General features: G+C 44.3%; 2 protein-coding genes across 3 annotated transcripts; both read right to left on the bottom strand.

Moving 5' to 3' along the window:
* Nucleotides 1-4,209: 4,209 nt before the first annotated feature.
* LOC100283210 (Pimeloyl-ACP methyl ester carboxylesterase-like) lies at nucleotides 4,210-8,682 on the bottom strand. Of its 2 annotated transcripts, NM_001361254.1 has the most exons (4): nucleotides 8,455-8,671; nucleotides 8,184-8,240; nucleotides 5,272-6,110; nucleotides 4,210-4,678 (listed from the first exon to the last, which is right to left on the bottom strand). In NM_001361254.1, exons 1-3 carry the CDS (start codon nucleotides 8,656-8,658, stop codon nucleotides 5,274-5,276), a joined length of 1,098 nt encoding a protein of 365 aa, NP_001348183.1. In that variant the 5' UTR covers nucleotides 8,659-8,671; the 3' UTR covers nucleotides 4,210-4,678; nucleotides 5,272-5,273. The 2 variants fall into 2 exon arrangements, with proteins under 2 accessions (NP_001348183.1, NP_001149584.1); NM_001156112.2 differs by lacking the exon at nucleotides 5,272-6,110 and having other exon boundaries at nucleotides 4,295-4,678; nucleotides 8,455-8,682.
* Nucleotides 8,683-9,698: 1,016 nt separating this feature from the next.
* LOC542022 (uncharacterized) lies at nucleotides 9,699-13,053 on the bottom strand. The gene is made up of 3 exons (NM_001305845.1): nucleotides 12,254-13,053; nucleotides 11,163-11,321; nucleotides 9,699-11,075 (listed from the first exon to the last, which is right to left on the bottom strand). Exons 1-3 carry the CDS (start codon nucleotides 13,034-13,036, stop codon nucleotides 10,266-10,268), a joined length of 1,752 nt encoding a protein of 583 aa, NP_001292774.1. The 5' UTR covers nucleotides 13,037-13,053; the 3' UTR covers nucleotides 9,699-10,265.
* Between the last annotated feature and the right edge of the window lie 3,638 nt (nucleotides 13,054-16,691).

Here is a 16,691-nt window from a genome sequence, read left to right as displayed (position 1 = left end):
CCGACGGGCCGAGCTTGACGTAAAGCCCATGAAGCCGTGCAGTCTCTGCATTTATTGCGGAGAGGACGCGCTCCCTGCCACCACGCTAACGGGCGGCGTGCCCTCCCAGCATTTAATGTGTCCTGTCTAATCCGCTGGCAGACGACGTCAGGGTCATCCAGCAGGCGGCGCGCCTGACCAGTCTGTTGGCAAACAGTGCGCCCGTGCCGAGCGGCGCACCATACTCATCACCCCTTCTACAAGAAGCTTCCCTTGCACACCGAGGATACGTAGATCTCGGATGTCGGGGCCCAAGAAGAGTGCCCCAGTAGCACATATTTGTGGCTCCAAGTGCAATATTCGTTATGTCCTTGGGCCCACATGTCGGGGCTCAGTACCTTTGTGCATGCTCCCCTTCGTCTATAAAAGGGGAGGCATGCGGCGTTACAAGACAGACCCAATCTTAGGCAGACACTCACAAGTTCATACAAGCTCCCGAGCAATACATCACACAGTGGAGTAGGGTATTACGCTCCGGCGGCCCGAACCACTCTAAACCCTCGCGTGCTCCCGTGTGTTGATCCACCAGTCTCGTAACAAGCAAAACGCTTAGGCCCCTCCTCTTTTTAGGATTTAGGGCGGGTGCAATCCGCCACCAGGCCGGGGAGATTTCCTCTCCGACAGCATGGAAATACATAGAAATGTGCCTATTCAGATGAGTTGTACCTTTACCTTTAGCAGAAGATAAGTGGAGCTTACAGAATTTGTAGACCGCCTTCTCTTTCCTATCTAGTAGCTCTGAATCAATGTGATCCCACACTTTAGCACCTTTTTTGTTGATCTACACCGGTTAGTTGAGATACCCTCATCCACTTCTGGAGCTAATGAAACCCTCTCCATGGCTTAGGCTACAAAATCACCAATTGAAAATCGTCCAATTGAAATCGTTCAATTGAGATGGTCTCTTTCTCAATCACTAGCCTTTCATTTAAAAACATGCTATTACCATCTATCAGTCATGTTGTGAAATGAAAATAACAAATCAACTTGTCACTTCACTTAGACTAAGTGCACAGGTATCTGCAAACTGAATGCACCATCAAATTGATCTGTCGAGTAGCCACCTCTTAATTTTTTTGCTAAACACAATTGATATTACCAACTGGAAGTAATGACATTGTTCACCTATGGATAAGAAAAAACAAGCTAGGTTTATTCAACTATGACTGGAGGGGATGATTTATTTTCACTGGAAAGCAAGAATGTAGAGAGCATCATGAACCTTCTGATGAATATGGCCTTTCCCTTGGCTAGTGCTTTAATCTGTGACCTCATAACAAATAGGGCAAACAGGCACACTAGTTACACAGACCCATCTAGTAGTTCATTCCAACTAGAACAAATCATTCGGTTCAATCTGTGAAGAAGAAAAGGAAGAAATGGGATCAAGTTGTCACGCAAAGCAAAAGTTGGCAAGAATAGAGAGCGCCTGCAACATTGCCGGTACACTTGTGATCAATGAACTAAGGTAGGCTTCGAATGCCCAAGAAATCATGGTGGTAGAGCCATAGAGGCCACTAAGGATCCATCAGAAGTTGTGACGAAGATTTGGAAGGAGCATCACATGTGAGGAGAAAGAACAACATCTATTAGGCTGGACGTTGCAACAGATATTTGGGTTGCTGGCTGCTCAGTCGTGAGGATGACCTTGTCCTCCGCGGTAGGGGCAGCATCTCCACGGAGCTGCCTACATGTGTCGTGTTGCCTCCCTACGAGCACGAATACGGATACCGCCTAAAAGATTGAGATACTCAACTCTTCACACGATCCATGAGTTATGCCCTTTCTTTCGATCCACAAGCACGCTTGAGCCATGTTCGAGGATCGATTCGTGCCTGCTCTTTAGGGAAATGGCTTGATCCAACTCTGGCCTTATCAATGGGAACCCAAAAAGAGCCCAAATTTGTCAGCCCATGAGTTTGGAGGCCATTTTTGCCCGTGAGTTTTTATGGCGCATTCCTAGCCCTACGTACACATCGTATCTCTTTTTGTTTTTGCGCATCCACTGCCCTCCTATTGGAGTGCAAGTTTCTATTATTATCCCTTTCCTGTGTCCTTTGTTGTCTACACTCCCAATCGTTTTTTTGTTCTTTTCTGCGCACTCGTTGTCCTCACGTATGAGTGCAAGTTTTATCCCTTTCTCATGTCCACATCTATCTACACCTCCAATCTTTTTTCTTTTCTTTTATTTTTTCTCTTGATAACATATGTTTTGTTCTCAGTCTTTTTTATCGATTGAATGTTGGATTCCTCAATGAGCCATGATTCTTTTGTTTATATAAAATAAGTGGTCTTATTCTAATAAAAACACTTTTAAAACATGTTTGGTAACAAACTCTAAAAACCGATTCAAAATCAACCGGTTCAGAATCTAGATAAAAGCTAGCTTAGTCAACTTTGAAAGTTGGTCAAACTAGGTTTCACAGGACCAAGCATTCTAGCTAGCCTGACAACACGAAGTCGATTTGGCCAGCTACTGGGGTAGCCTAGCCGACTTTAAGGACGTGACCTAGCTAGGTTTGATGGACAGCCTCGATGGCTTTGCCATCCTGGTAACATTCTTCTTCTCCTTGTTTTTTGACCAATGGCGCAACTCGCTTTCTAGAAAGGAATATTTTTAGTGTCAACATATGTCACGTTGTTTTTACATGAAACCCATATGATTCAAAAATTTTAAATAGCGGTGATATCCAACCCATATCTATGTAGCATATATGGATGATGTATATATAGGCCATTGTTTGGAAGGTAGGCTATGTTCCTTGCCAAATACCTAGAAAATATTTTTCAAATATCTTCTATTGATTTCTCTTGGAAGATTATCACCTTGTAATGTCTCTAGTATATGAATTTCCAAATATGACTCTAGTCACTTTATGAGGATCTTTCCAACTTGATGACCACTTGTCAAACTTGTTGATCTTCGAACTAATTGGTAGTATGGTTTTCTACATTAGATCTACAGCTTGAAACGACTTGTTTTTGACTTTCTTATTGTATGCTTTGACAACCCAATCCTTGTCCTTCTCTATATCATTGAGAGTCTTTAATCTCTTGTCTGTTACCTCATCGATACTGCCCATAATCAAATCATGATACATAACAATAGATAAATCTTTTTGCTTAGCAAGTCTATATACATCCAAATTTACTTCAATGGGTAACATGGCATCTTGACCATATACTAGCCCAAAAGGAATAACTTTAATAGCACCAATGTAAAGACACACAATGTCCCCACAGGCCTTCAAACAAAATTGCATGCCACCTCTTTGGATTAACCTAGATTTCCCTTTTGATAAGCTTGACCAAAGTCTTGTTACTAGACTCACCTTGGTCATTAGCTTTAGCATAATATGGAGATAAATTGAACAACCCGTACCTCTTTAGATATAAATGGTGATCTAGAATCAATGTTTAGGGTATCTCGAATCTATATATGATATGCTCGATAATAAAATCTATTATCTCCTTATGTGTCATATTCTTCCAAGTAATCACCTCAATCCATTTAGTGTAGTAATTTGTAGCAACCAAAACATAGTGATGTCCATTAGATGATAGGGGATGCATTTGACCAATCAAATCTAGCCCCAACCATGAAAAGGCCATGGATTGATGTTAGGATGAAAATAACAGCAGTCACAAGTTGAATATTTCCAAATCATTGGTACTCTTCACAACCTTTTTACAATCAAGTTCTTGTAATAGTCATGCAACCAAAGTAACAAAAGTCATATTTTTTTAAAAAAATACACATGTATTTTATTATATACTCTACTGATATATCAAATTTCAAATTATAATTCATTCTATGTTATTATTTAAGAGATATAAAAAGAGAATTCTATACAATCCGAAGAATTAAAAATAATTGATTTTCTTTTTTATATCACTTAACATAAGATGAATTAGAACGTAAAATTCGATATATCGATTGAGTAAAATGAAGCACATCTATAAATTCTAAGAATTTTTCATGACTTTGCTTGATTGCACAGCGATTGCATGAAAAGCATCATTGCACAACAATTTTTGCTATGTAGTTATCCTAATAATTGATTTACAACTGTTGTTTACTTGGATACATATAAAATTGACCAAATAATAGTTTGATATGACCAGTTGAGCTCAGTCCAAAAGTCTCTAAAAGAAAATATGAAAGTAGTCTGCAAGTTAGAAAGCTTCGTTAGTCTTGTCCCAGAATCAGTGCAACCAGCATGAAAAAGTGTTTTGCCCATCCAGACAACAAAAGGATCAAGAAGAAAAGCTGCAGAAAATGAGTACCACATTACATCAAACTTGGAAAAGTTTAGCTCCAACAGAATCATAGCTTAACCTCAACATCCACACCGGCAGGGAGCTGGAGTTGCATCAATGAATCAATTGTTTGGGCAGTTGGATACATGATATCAATCAGCCGCTGATGCGTCCGGATCTCAAAATGGAACCGTGAATCCTTGTGCACGTGAGGAGAGTTGAGCACACAATAGACTCTCCGCTTAGTGGGCAGAGGAACAGGACCCATGGTCTTTGCGTTGGTTGTTTGGGCAGCTTCAATTATCTTCTTGCATGAGTCCTCTATCAACGGCACCCAGTAGGACCGCAGCTTGATTCTGATCTTCTGCTTGGGTGCGAGCTGAGAACAGGCAACATTCAACAAAAGTGTTGTTAGTTGTAGAGAGATGAGCAACTTCTGCAGGCAAACCTGGATAGTGAAGATATAAAAGCACGGGGTTGATTTAGGGTATGGATCATATACTCTATTGTCCCAAATTATAAGATGTTTTGACTTTTTTAGACACATTATTTTTACTCTGTATCTAGACATACTGTACATATAAGTGCATAGCAAACGCCACGCGTCTAGAAAACCATAAACATCTTATAATTTAGAATGCATGGAGTAATAGTTAAATATTTTTCCTATAGGAAAAAGAAACCTTATAAAACTTCAATTTCTTGTACGACAGACATGCTTATGTTTCCCCACAAAATGCAGTCAACTAACAGTTGGCAGCAGTCAGGACACCTTAATGTCATCAAGTTAGTTAAGCTCAGTTTGTCAAGGCAAGTGTATGAAGGGGAGAGCAAATATAGTGATATTCCGAATCTGAAAAATATAAATGTTCCGTAAAACAGTTCTTCCATAAAATTATCTATAAAGAATATTAGCAAGAAAAAAATATTGGGGGGAAAAGGTATGCCAAGGCTGTGTTTGTTTACACCTACCTTCATTTAGATTTAATAAATTTCAGTACAACTGCAGCTAATTCAAGCTGATGAGATGCATATCTATGATCAGCTTTTTCAATAATATGCAATTCATGGTTGCTTATGTACTTATTAAATTCTAGAGCATCCTCTGATGGCACAACATCGTCATTAGCACCATGTACAGTCAACACCCTGCAGTTTGGGTCAATAGACAAGCATGCAGAGTGCATATCTGTCTTAAGACGGTCCATCAGACTTTGTTTGGTCACACGGTAGATGATACGTCCTGTTTTGTCTTCCACATCAATGAAACCATGCTGATCAATCTTTTCCATGTAATCATTTCCAAAACGATCTTCAATACCACGTTCCAGCTTAAACCTTCCAGACAGGTTAACAACTTTAGATATATCATGATATATGGATGCATAGAGGATAACCACATTCCCACCCTTACTGTGGCCAGCAATAGCATGGGTGTCACGTTTGTGTTTTTTGAAATGTAGGATCACATCACGTAAATCGTCCACTTCTTTATAGTAGTTGCCGTATTCAAAAGTGCCTTCACTTTCTCCATTGCCAGAAAAATCAAAACGAAATATGCTGATATTTTCTGATGTCAATGCATCAGCAAGACTCACTATAGTTCTGCCTTCCTTTGATGACCTAAATCCGTGGCACAACACTACAAGCTCCTTAGATCCAGTTTCATGCAAAACACCAACAAGTCTCTCTCCATATCTGTTTATTATCACTATTTTCTCTTGTGATACATCTAAAGAATCACTATGAGAGGAGACCAACTGTGCACAAGGCCTTGTAACAATTTCTTTTCCAGCAATCCCATACAACAACTGCACACAAATATTCATGATGGACGCGCTTAACAAGCAGAAACATGAAGTAGCAAAGTAATCATACAATTGTAAGGAGTAGCCTCAATGGCAGACAGGGGCGGATTTGGGCCCCGGGCCACCTGGGCCGTGGCCCAGGGCGCAACCCAAAAGTCCTCTTGTATATCGGGTTTTTTTCAGCCAAAAAAAATTAGTCTAAAATACATTTCAGCCCAAAAATGTGGCCCAAAAGATCTCCTGCTTGCAGCGATTGAGCCTGGCGCTGGCGGCCTTCCTCAATCGCTCGTTTTAAATGTTTTAAATGGTACTACATTGTTCTTAAATATTTATCGTCGGCTGGTTCATTTTTAAACTAAAGCACGACAAATAAAAAACAGAGTAGTCCATCATTATATTTGTAGAGTGGTCCGAGACGTTAATTTTAGGGAACTCCGCCACTAATGGCAGATTATGTCGTGTTAGCTCTGTTCTATTTTACTACTTAGTAGTCATTTTGGACATGATCTTTGAAACACACCTTTGTCCTTTTTTTCCAAATTGACCATTTCCATGTGAGAAAAATAAATAGTTTATACAAGATTAAAAGGTTGAGCACACACATTGACATCATCTATTTTAAAATGGAGGAAGCATCTCACCTCCAACTCCAACAGTTTAAGGACAGTACCAAGGAGGTTCCAAGGTATACAAGCAAGAGAAATGGCACAACTTGTCGAATTTGAAACACAACCACACAGTTAGATATTACTAACTGTTCAGGGGAACACATTCATTACAGCAGTGGGCACAATTACAGCGAGGTGGCAACAACAAGGAATGCATCCTCCATGTTTGGTGACCGCTTGAGATAGCCACTATGTATTTCTTTGCTTCCTTTGGATGGCCAAAAAATACTAGGCTTGAGTCATGGGTCAGCCACGTTTAGTTAATTAATTTTGGTGTCATAAATTGGTCTGATTCTTTTGTTCGCAAGAGATGAAGCTGGATTTTTTCCTTTATCTAAGAAAAAAGATAGATATTCTATACATATGTTTATTTGTAGAAAATATTTTATACAATTGTACTTATATCACACAAAACTCGCATGCCTATTACAGCTTGGACACCTAGGATAGAACATATACTTGTATTTAGCATACAATTGTAAATTTGTAATAATGGTAGTACATGCATAGACCTTTAATTAACACCTTATAATCTGATCCCATCAAAACAAATAGTGTACATCCTTCTCCCTTCATCTTGATTTGATGAGAGAGTTCATATTTCCCCCCTCTCCCTTTATCTTGATTCAATGAGAGAGTTCATATTTTCCTTTTACAAATTAATTAGAGCACTTCAAGCACTTAGAGCAAAGGAGTTTCCCTGTGTTGTAAGTTGCTCTATTGTTTATATTTATATTGAATGAAAGAACAACCATACAGTACCAGGAAACTAAACCAAAAACACACACAAAATATGACAGGAATAAACCTACAATAAACACATTGTTTTTGCACTGCTCTGGGTCCCTACTCGTTTAGAGCATTGACCATTGGATCTATCTTCCTACTTAACACTTGGTGCCACCATTTTTCAAGTACACAAAATAATTCTAAGGAGGACCAGAGCAATAACATGCAGAAAACTTTGAAAGATCCATGCGGCAAGATTTCAAGCGCTAGGTAGAATATGGAAAGTATACCACCATAGATTCTCAGGTATCCTCATTCCAGTTCGCTAGGAATGATCTGAAGAACAGACTAAATGATACTTCCTTTGTTCAAAATTATAAGATGTTTTGCTTTTCTAAATACATTGTTTGTAATTGCATTATGAATCTAGATACAATGTATATATAAATACATAGCAAAAGTTATGTATCTAGAAATGCCACTTACACAAACACCCTGAGTACATCGTCCTCTCCATTTATTGTGATTATACATTACAAAAAAATGTGCACTATGAAGCAATAAAAGAGAAACATGTTACGTAGTATTTTTTTGCAGTAAATTCGATCATGGAAGCAATAATATTAGAACAAAAGATTCAGTAACATAATCTAGGATTTTTAGCTGTTAGGAAAGGTACCTGCTCCCCATCATCCCCAATCGACGATGGCAACGGAATTCCCGTTCCCTCCCCTTCCTGAAAGCACGAGAGTAACAATTTTAGTCGTCGAAGGAACAAGTTCTAACGAGTGCGAATTGAACCAATGCCGCGATGTAATTGTAACCCCCCAGAACACAAGCGGAATTCCTGGAACCGCGAATACCTATTCGCGGGTCCGCTGCCAAGAAATTCACATGTTTTGGAATCTACGTGCTCGAAAACACACGGCAATATCAGTGTAGTCACGTACCGGTGGCGCGTCAGGGATGCCGTCGTCAGAGAGGGTCTCTGCGGGCGGTGCGGCGGTGGCCCGGGAGCGGAGAGACACGCCACGGAGAGAAGAAGGCAAGGAGATAACCGCGGGGCTAGGGTTTGCGGTGCCGCGATAGAGGAAGAGGAGGGGATGTGAGGAGGAGGTGGTGGTGTGGACGGCCATGGTGACAGGAAGGAGCATTAGCCGTTTGCCGCGTTGTGTTTTGGAAGACCTCTGCTTCGCACTTCGTATTATCCGATTCGAGGGGGTGCAGATTTTGCAGTTCAGTCACTTCTTGACTCATTATTTTTTGGTCTGATTGGTTCAGTTTTTTCGGAAGCTTTTCTGAGAATCTGAATGTGAGAAAATCTGGTTGTAGAAAAAATCTAAGTATCATATACATTACGTGTGGAGGAAAATAAAAGAGTATATAAAGTTTAGGATGTATAAAGTGTGTGAATGAAAATAAAACAGTCCATAGAGTTTATGATGTCGAAAATAATGGTATCCGGTGCACATGAAAGCTTTTATGCACATGGTGCACATATTAAATCATCAATATTCATATCAAATCTAATGTCTCTGATTGATAACTATAATTTACAAATAACATCTTCCACCACTACAGTCTGTCACGTCAAATGTCCTTAGTAAATATACCAAACAACTACAGACGTTAGATCTAATATGAGTGATGATGATTTAATATGTGCATCATGTGCACTAGATACATTCTCTTTCTACTATCGTAATGATTCGACCGATTCATTGTTCATGTTGATTTTGTACGGTTTTGACTAAAGTAATCCTTATAGAAACGAGTTGAAAAAAACTAAGGTATTGTTTGTTTTTTTCCAAGGTAAACATGAGTTCTAGCAAGATTGCCGAACTGAATATTACTGTGAATTCAGCTAAAACCATGCAAGTTACGGTGTCAATTTAGCCGGCATAAACTTCGGAGGTGTTTGGTTTATAAGGAATAATCTTTAGTCTCTTTTATTTCATTTTATTTTATTTTAGTCTCTAGATTCTAAAATATAGAGACTAATATAGAGTTTTAGTTTTTGTATTTAACAATTTAAGGACTAAAACAAAACAAATGGCTAAAAATTAGTCTCTAAAAACTAAACATCCTCTTCAAAGAACAATCAGTTAGCTACTTGACTGGACAGACTGTCTCTACCAATGCTCAAGGAACTATAGAAGGAACTGGACAGACTGTCCCTACCAATGCTCAAATAGAAGGAACTGCATTTCATTGCACGAAACATGGTGACTCCATCCGTTTCGTTTTAGTTGTCGCTAAATAGTGCAAAATTGAACTATCTAGCGACAACTAAAAAGAAATGGAAGGAATAACTTTTAGAGACTAATTTTTAGTCTTTCTATTTTATTTCATTTTAGTCCATAAGTGCCAAATACAAAAACTAAAATAAAGTATTAGTTTCAGTGTTTAACAATGTAGGGATTAAAATGGAATAAAATGGAAAGATTAAAAATTAGTTCCTAAAAAGTAAACACCTCTTTAGTCAGATAAATAATTCATAAACACTAGTAAAATTTTACAACAGAAGCTAATGCGCCTGAAATGACATTTCACAGCCCCGGCATGAGGCAAAAGAAATACAGAGTGATTGAGCCATAGAGGTGGCTAAACTAACTCTACTACAGACATACATCTACAAAGCAACAACGTTGTGCAAGCAAGACTTAGGTGTGCGAGTCCTCTGGAACTTTGGATCGTGATCCGACCATAGTTGCAAATTTAACACTTAATAGTCGTTCCCCATCTACAAAGCACCAATTATTCACTTCCCTTCTTTATCCCGGACATCACTATCCCCAGGACTCCTTTTCCCAACCCCCTTCAGAGCAGCTACAAGATCCAGGCCCGACTGCTGCTCGCGAAGCCTTGAATATGATGGAGCAGTTGCAGGCGCCCCTTGCTTAAGCTGCCAGGGTAAAGGCTGCCTGTTGGGAGATGGATTCGCATTGGGATCATTTGACAATCGATCACCAAAAGTTGGTTTCACTGTGATGTCTGTTCTATCAGAGTCCATTGCACATGATACCTCATTAAGGTTGAATCCACGTAAGCTAGTTTCCGTTTTGTCACGATCAGATTTAGGAGATGTTGAGAAAGGGGCATTTGGTGGCCGGAACACCTTGCCTAACTCAGGATGGTCAAGTTTTGTAGGCGGACGGCCAAGAGCAGCTGTTTTCTTGTCTCCCTCTTCTTTCACCACGACCATGTGGTCAGGCTCTGCAGGCTCAGGGCATTTTTGCTTAATACTCTCGAATATCTTATCCTGATACATATCCTTGCCACTCGCTGAGCGCCCTGAGTAAATGTTGGTCATGGGAAAAGCTTTCTCTGGTGGTGTGGCAGGTGTATAGTCAGGGGGGAGCAAATCATCCCAATTCTCCAACAGTTCTTTGTACACTTTGCGTAGTGTGACCTCCGTGAGGCCCGTAACCTTACAGATCTCTGCCTGAGTTTTGCGTTTGTCTTCAAGCTGACATGCAAGGTAGATAGCAGCAGCAGATATACTTATGGGATTCCGCCGTGTGCAGAAGCACTTATTAACAACCACCTCACCAATATGAGCTGCAAGTTCCTGAAGAGTCGACGTACAATATATTAAAAACGGATATTGGTTTTTGGCATAATGCTTCATTAACATGTTGTTTAGATAATCTGATACCTGAGCAGATTTATTCAGCTGGAGCAAGCTGCAAAATCTGGGCATATGAACAGCTATTGAGTTGCTGTTAAGTGGTTGACTCAGTTTCAGAGATTCGCCGAGTATTTTGATGTATTTTCCTATCTCCTTTTGAGGAAGATTGCTAGCAGTAGAGATTTCCTGTCCACGTGAGAACAGAAGGTGAACTGGTTATCATTGATAAAATTAGTGTGACATGAATAGTATACCAAGTTTCCGATATTTCACAGGTATTTTAAAAGTTTTTTCCTGCTATTTGTTTCTGAGGAAGCTTGCTAGCGTAGAGATTTCTTGGCTACGTAGCAGGCAGAACCGCAGAAGGTGACTCAGTTCTAATCAACAACATAGCATTAAATGAAAATGCATTCTACTTCTACACTAAGTGCTTGTGGGACAAAAGACCGAACATAACCGAGCTGACAATCATTTGGTTCATTGGCTGTCAACAAAGCATCTTTAAAATCGTTCGGGATGAATTCATGTATTCCCAACGGGGTTAAAGATATCCTAATAAGTACTAGATACACCATCAGTCTACATACAGTGGGATAACTTGATTTGTTTTTTCTTCCATCAATGTTAATGGCGCGCACAACATCGTGGTTCCTATGATGGATAAAAAGGGACACTGGATCGGGTGATCTGATTGAAGTGATGCTTTGGTAGGCTATTTTAGGGGCTGTTTGGTTCGTGTCTAAATGTGCCACACTTTGACTAAGGTTAGTCGTTCGAATTGAAAAACTAAACTTAGGCAGAAAAGTTAGGCAAATTGTGGCAACTCAGGCATCAAACCAAACATGCCCTTAATATGCTGGAAAGTAGCATATCTTTGGAATTGAAACCATTAGCATTTTTTAGTTTACTCACAGCATCCCCAATTCCATGAAATAAACAGAGCAAGGTTTATGTTTCCAAAACTATAATTATCCATATAACCAGTCCAAAATATGAATTGTTTGAAGACACGCATGCTTATGCTATCGCGGTTAGGCACACCCAACTTTGCTGCACTAGAGCATTAGAATAAACACATGGTGTGCGTGTGCGTGTGCGTGTGCGAATCACAGACCAACCTGCAGCGTCCGTGGTTGCTGCGCCTCGCGGATAGCCTGCACGAGCGCGGCGGTCGCGAGCGCCTCGACGCTCCGATTCCTGAGGCAAGTCGCGGACGAGCAATCCTTGAAGAGCTCGAAAGCGTGATCCGCTATGTCCCTGTCGAGCCTGAGTATGGAGGCGACGTCGACGATCTGGAGGTAGGCGCGGAGGCTGTCGACGGAGACCATGGGGCCGGCGGGGTCCGGGTTGGAGGCCGCGGTGGCGGAGTCGACAGCGAGCGCGCGCTCGAGCTCGGCGAGGTGTCCAGAGAAGGTGGAGGCGGAGCGGGCGAGGACGGGGTGGCGCTCGAGGGAGAAAGCCGAGAAGGCGGAGACGAAGCCCGCGGGGAGAAAGGGGTCCTCGTCATCTTCGTCGCCGGGGGAAGGAGACGGGGCGGGATCGATGGCTGTGGCGAGGTCGGGGGTGACAAGGGGGAGCGGATGGAGTGAGGGGAGGAGGGGGAAGAAGGGGTGCGTGTGGAGGTGGCGCTCGAGGACGATTCGGGCGCAGGCGGAGCACTCGGAGACGGCGCGCGAGAGCGGCGGCTGCGTCGTCGCGCACCGCGCCGGCCCCGACGCGCGGCAGTAGGGGCACTGCGACGACATGGGGGGCAAGCCGGATGGGGGATTGGGGACGGAGAGGCCTGGGCTTTGGGTTTGGTGGGCTCTCGAGGTTGGAGATGGCAGAGACCGAGCCAGATACGAACCCTTATCCCGGTCACCGGTTATTCTCGGAGAATTCGTTTCACTTTTAAATTTCATCGTATTCTATGTCTTTTACAACAATCTCTATGAGTATGTCCCTTTTATTTTCTTTCATTTTGAGAAATTAGAATTTTACTATTGGAATTGGCTATTTTTTAGAATGTGACATTTCACTACTTTCTAAAGTTATCATATAAGTCTATCTCAAATTCATAGAGTGAGTGTCGGCGTTTCGAGACCGGGGGTCCCCGGGCCAATGAGTGAAATGCCGTCACGTGCCCCAGCCCAGATGGGTCGGCGCGAGGCCGAACGAGAAGGGGGGAGAAAGGTGGCCGGAGACGGGCGTGAGAGAGGTGGAAATCCCGCGGCCTTCGTGTTCGTCCCGCGCCCAGGTCGGGTGCGCTTGCAGTAGGGGGTTACAAGCGTCCACGCGGGAGAGGGAGCGAGCGGCCTCACGCGAGCGCCTGTCTCGTCCTCGTCCCCGCGCGGCCAACCCTCTGTAAGAGGGCCCTGATCCTTCCTTTTATAGGCGTAAGGAGAGGATCCAGGTGTACAATGGGGGGTGTAGCAGAGTGCTACGTGTCTAGCGAAGGAGAGCTAGCGCCCTAAGTACACGCCGTCGTGGCAGCCGAAGAGGTTTTGGCACCCGGTTCGTGTGGTGTCGTGGCCGTCGGAGGAGCGCTGGAGCCTGGCGGAAGGACAGCTGTCGGGGCTGTCGAGTCCTTGCTGACGTCCTCTTGCTTCCGTAAGGGGGCCGAGAGCCGCAGTCGTCAGGGAGCGTGCGGGGCGCCATCATTGCCTATCTGGCGGAGCGAGCCAAATGGGACGCCGGTCTTGTTCCCCGTAGTCTGAGTCAGCTTGGGGTAGGGTAATGATGGCGCCTCCTGTCGACGTGGTCGGTCCGCGCCCTAGGTTGGGCGATGTGGAGGCTCCTCCGAGGTCGAGGTCGAGTCTGTCTTCCGCGGCCGTGGTCGAGCCCGAGCCCCTGGGTCGGGCGAGGCGGAGACCGTCGGCTGAGGCCAGGGCTGAGTCCGAGCCCTGGGGTCGGGCGAAGCGGTGTACGTCGTCTTCCGGGGCTGAGCCCAAGTCCGAGCCCTGGGTCGGGCGGAGCGGAGTTCGCCGTCTTCCGGGGCTTAGCCCGAGTCCGAGCCCTGGGTTGGGCGGAGCGGAGTTCGCCGTCTTCAGGGGCTTAGCCCAAGTCCGAGCCCTGGGTCGGGCGGAGCGGAGTTCGCCGTCTTCCGGGGCTTAGCCCGAGTCCGAGCCCTGAGTCGGGCGGAGCGGAGTTCGCCGTCTTCCGGGGCTTAGCCTGAGTCCGAGCCCTGGGTCGGGCGGAGCGGAGTTCGCCGTCTTCAGGGGCTTAGCCCAAGTCCGAGCCCTGGGTCGGGTGGAGCGGAGTTTCCTATGGTGCCTGAGGCCGGGCCTGACTGAAAGGGAAATGTGCCCTTGGGCCATTTCTAAGTATTTTGGTGATTGAGTGCCAACACAAGTGCTTAAATGTAAATCTATGCCCATGAATGGACAAAGTGCAAATCAGGAGCAAAGGTATGTTTCCATGTCTTAGTACATTGGTTTTGTGTACTAATATACTTGTCTAAGTATCAGAAACAGGAAGAAGAAGAAAAGAGGGGAGTTGGCTGTGTTCAGCCAAGAGGCTGTTTCGGTCTGGAGCACCGGACTGTCCGGTGGTGCACCGGACAGTGTCCGGTGGTGCACCGGACAGTGTCCGGTGCGCCAGGCTGCCTCGAGCAAAGTGGTCGCTCTCGGGAATTCACCGACGGCGTACGGCTAAAATTCACCGGACTGTCCGGTGTGCACCGGACTGTCCGGTGAGCCAACGGTCGGCCGATCCAACGGTCGGCCGCGCGATCTGCGCGGGACACGTGGCCAAGCCAACGGTCGGAAGGGGGCACCGGACTGTCCGGTGTGCACCGGACTGTCCGGTGCGCCAACGGCTCCTAGATCTGCAACGGTCGACTGCGCCGTTTAAGGAAAGAAATCGAGCACCGGACAGTGTCCGGTGCGCCCGATGACAGAAGGCAAGATCAGCCTTCCAGAATTGCTCTCAACGGCTCCTAGCTGCCTTGGGGCTATAAAAGGGACCCCTAGGCGCATGGAGGAGCACACCAAGCATTCCTACAATATTCCTAAGCACCAAGACATCGATCTCACGCATTCGTTTCATTGTGATAGCATCTAGAGCTCTTGTTGAGTTGCGAACTCTTTGAGTTGTGTTGCGAGCTCTTGTTGCGACTTGTGTGCGTGTTGTTGCTCTGATCTTTTGAAGTCTTGTGTGCGTTGCTCATTCCCCCTTTGCTCTGTGTTCTTTGTGAACTTCAATTGTAAGGGCGAGAGGCTCCAAGTTGTGGAGATTCCTCGCAAACGGGATTGAGAAAAAGCAAGCAAAACACCGTGGTATTCAAGTGGGTCTTTGGACCGCTTGAGAGGGGTTGATTGCAACCCTCGTCCGTTGGGACGCCACAACGTGGAGTAGGCAAGCGTTGGTCTTGGCCAAACCACGGGATAAACCACTGTGTCGTCTCTGTGATTGATCTCTTGTGGTATTGTGTTTTGTTGAGACTCCTTTCTAGCCACTTGGCATTTATTGTGCTAACACTTAACAAGTTTTTGTGGCTATAAGTTTAAGTTTTACAGGATCACCTATTCACCCCCCCCCCCCTCTAGGTGCTCTCAATTGGTATCGGAGCCATTCTCTTCAAGAAAGGGACTAACCGCCCGAAGAGATGGATCCTAAGGGGAAGGGAATCGTGATCAACGACAAGGAAAAGGAGTCCTTCGTCAACGAGCCAAAAGATGACAAATCCAACGACTCTGGCTCGGGCCACAGACGTAAAGATGGGAAGAAGCAGAAGACAAGACGTATCAAGGAGATCGTCTACTACGACAGCGACGAGTCTACTTCTTCCCACAAGGACGACGACTACGACAAACAAAAGACGGTTAACTCAAACTTTTCTTTTGATTATTCGCGCATTCCGCACAGCTCAAATGCTCATTTGCTCCCCATTCCACTTGGCAAGCCTCCTCACTTTGATGGAGAGGACTACGGATTTTGGAGTCACAAAATGCGTACACACCTATTTTCTCTCCATCCAAGCATTTGGGAGATTGTGGAAAGTGGAATGAAATTTGATAGCTCGGATAGTCCTTCGTTTATTAATGAACAGATCCATAAAAATGCACAAGCTACTACTGTGTTGCTAGCCTCTTTGTGCAGGGACGAGTATCACAAGGTGAGCGGCTTGGACAATGTCAAGCAAATTTGGGACACCCTCAAGATCTCTCATGAGGGGAATGATGTCACCTTACTCACCAAGATGGAGTTGGTGGAGGGCGAGCTCGGACGATTCGCGATGATAAGGGGCGAGGAGCCGACGCAAACATACAACCGGCTCAAGATCCTTATCAACAAAATAAGGAGCTACGGAAGCACGCGATGGACGGATCACGACGTCGTCCGCCTAATGCTAAGGTCATTTACCGTTCTTGATCCTCATCTCGTGAACAATATTCGTGAGAATCCCAGGTACACGAAGATGACGCCCGAGGAGGTACTCGGAAAATTCGTAAGCGGGCGGATGATGATCAAGGAAGCAAGATACGTGGACGACGCCTTGAATGGACCGATCAACGAGCCTCAACCCCTTGCTCTCAAGGCAACAAGAAGCAAGGAGGCGCTACCTAGCAGGGTGGC

The sequence above is a fragment of the Zea mays genome, chromosome 9 (genome assembly GCF_902167145.1).
Source record: "Zea mays cultivar B73 chromosome 9, Zm-B73-REFERENCE-NAM-5.0, whole genome shotgun sequence".
In the NCBI taxonomy this organism is placed as follows: Eukaryota; Viridiplantae; Streptophyta; class Magnoliopsida; order Poales; family Poaceae; genus Zea; species Zea mays.
The sequence above is the reverse complement of the archived record's forward strand: the minus strand, read 5'-3'. Positions and strand labels throughout refer to the sequence as shown.

Coding starts and splice junctions, on each gene's coding strand:
- LOC542022 (NM_001305845.1), bottom strand. CDS start 13,036: ATGAAATTTAAAAGTGAAACGAATTCTCCGAGAATAACCGGTGACCGG. Junction 11,322..12,253: donor AGCAACCACGGACGCTGCAG/GTTGGTCTGTGA, acceptor TCACGTGGACAG/GAAATCTCTACTGCTAGCAA. Junction 11,076..11,162: donor AGCTGAATAAATCTGCTCAG/GTATCAGATTAT, acceptor TCGACTCTTCAG/GAACTTGCAGCTCATATTGG.
- LOC100283210 (NM_001361254.1), bottom strand. CDS start 8,658: ATGCTCCTTCCTGTCACCATGGCCGTCCACACCACCACCTCCTCCTCA. Junction 8,241..8,454: donor GCATCCCTGACGCGCCACCG/GTACGTGACTAC, acceptor TCGTGCTTTCAG/GAAGGGGAGGGAACGGGAAT. Junction 6,111..8,183: donor TTGGGGATGATGGGGAGCAG/GTACCTTTCCTA, acceptor ATTTGTGTGCAG/TTGTTGTATGGGATTGCTGG.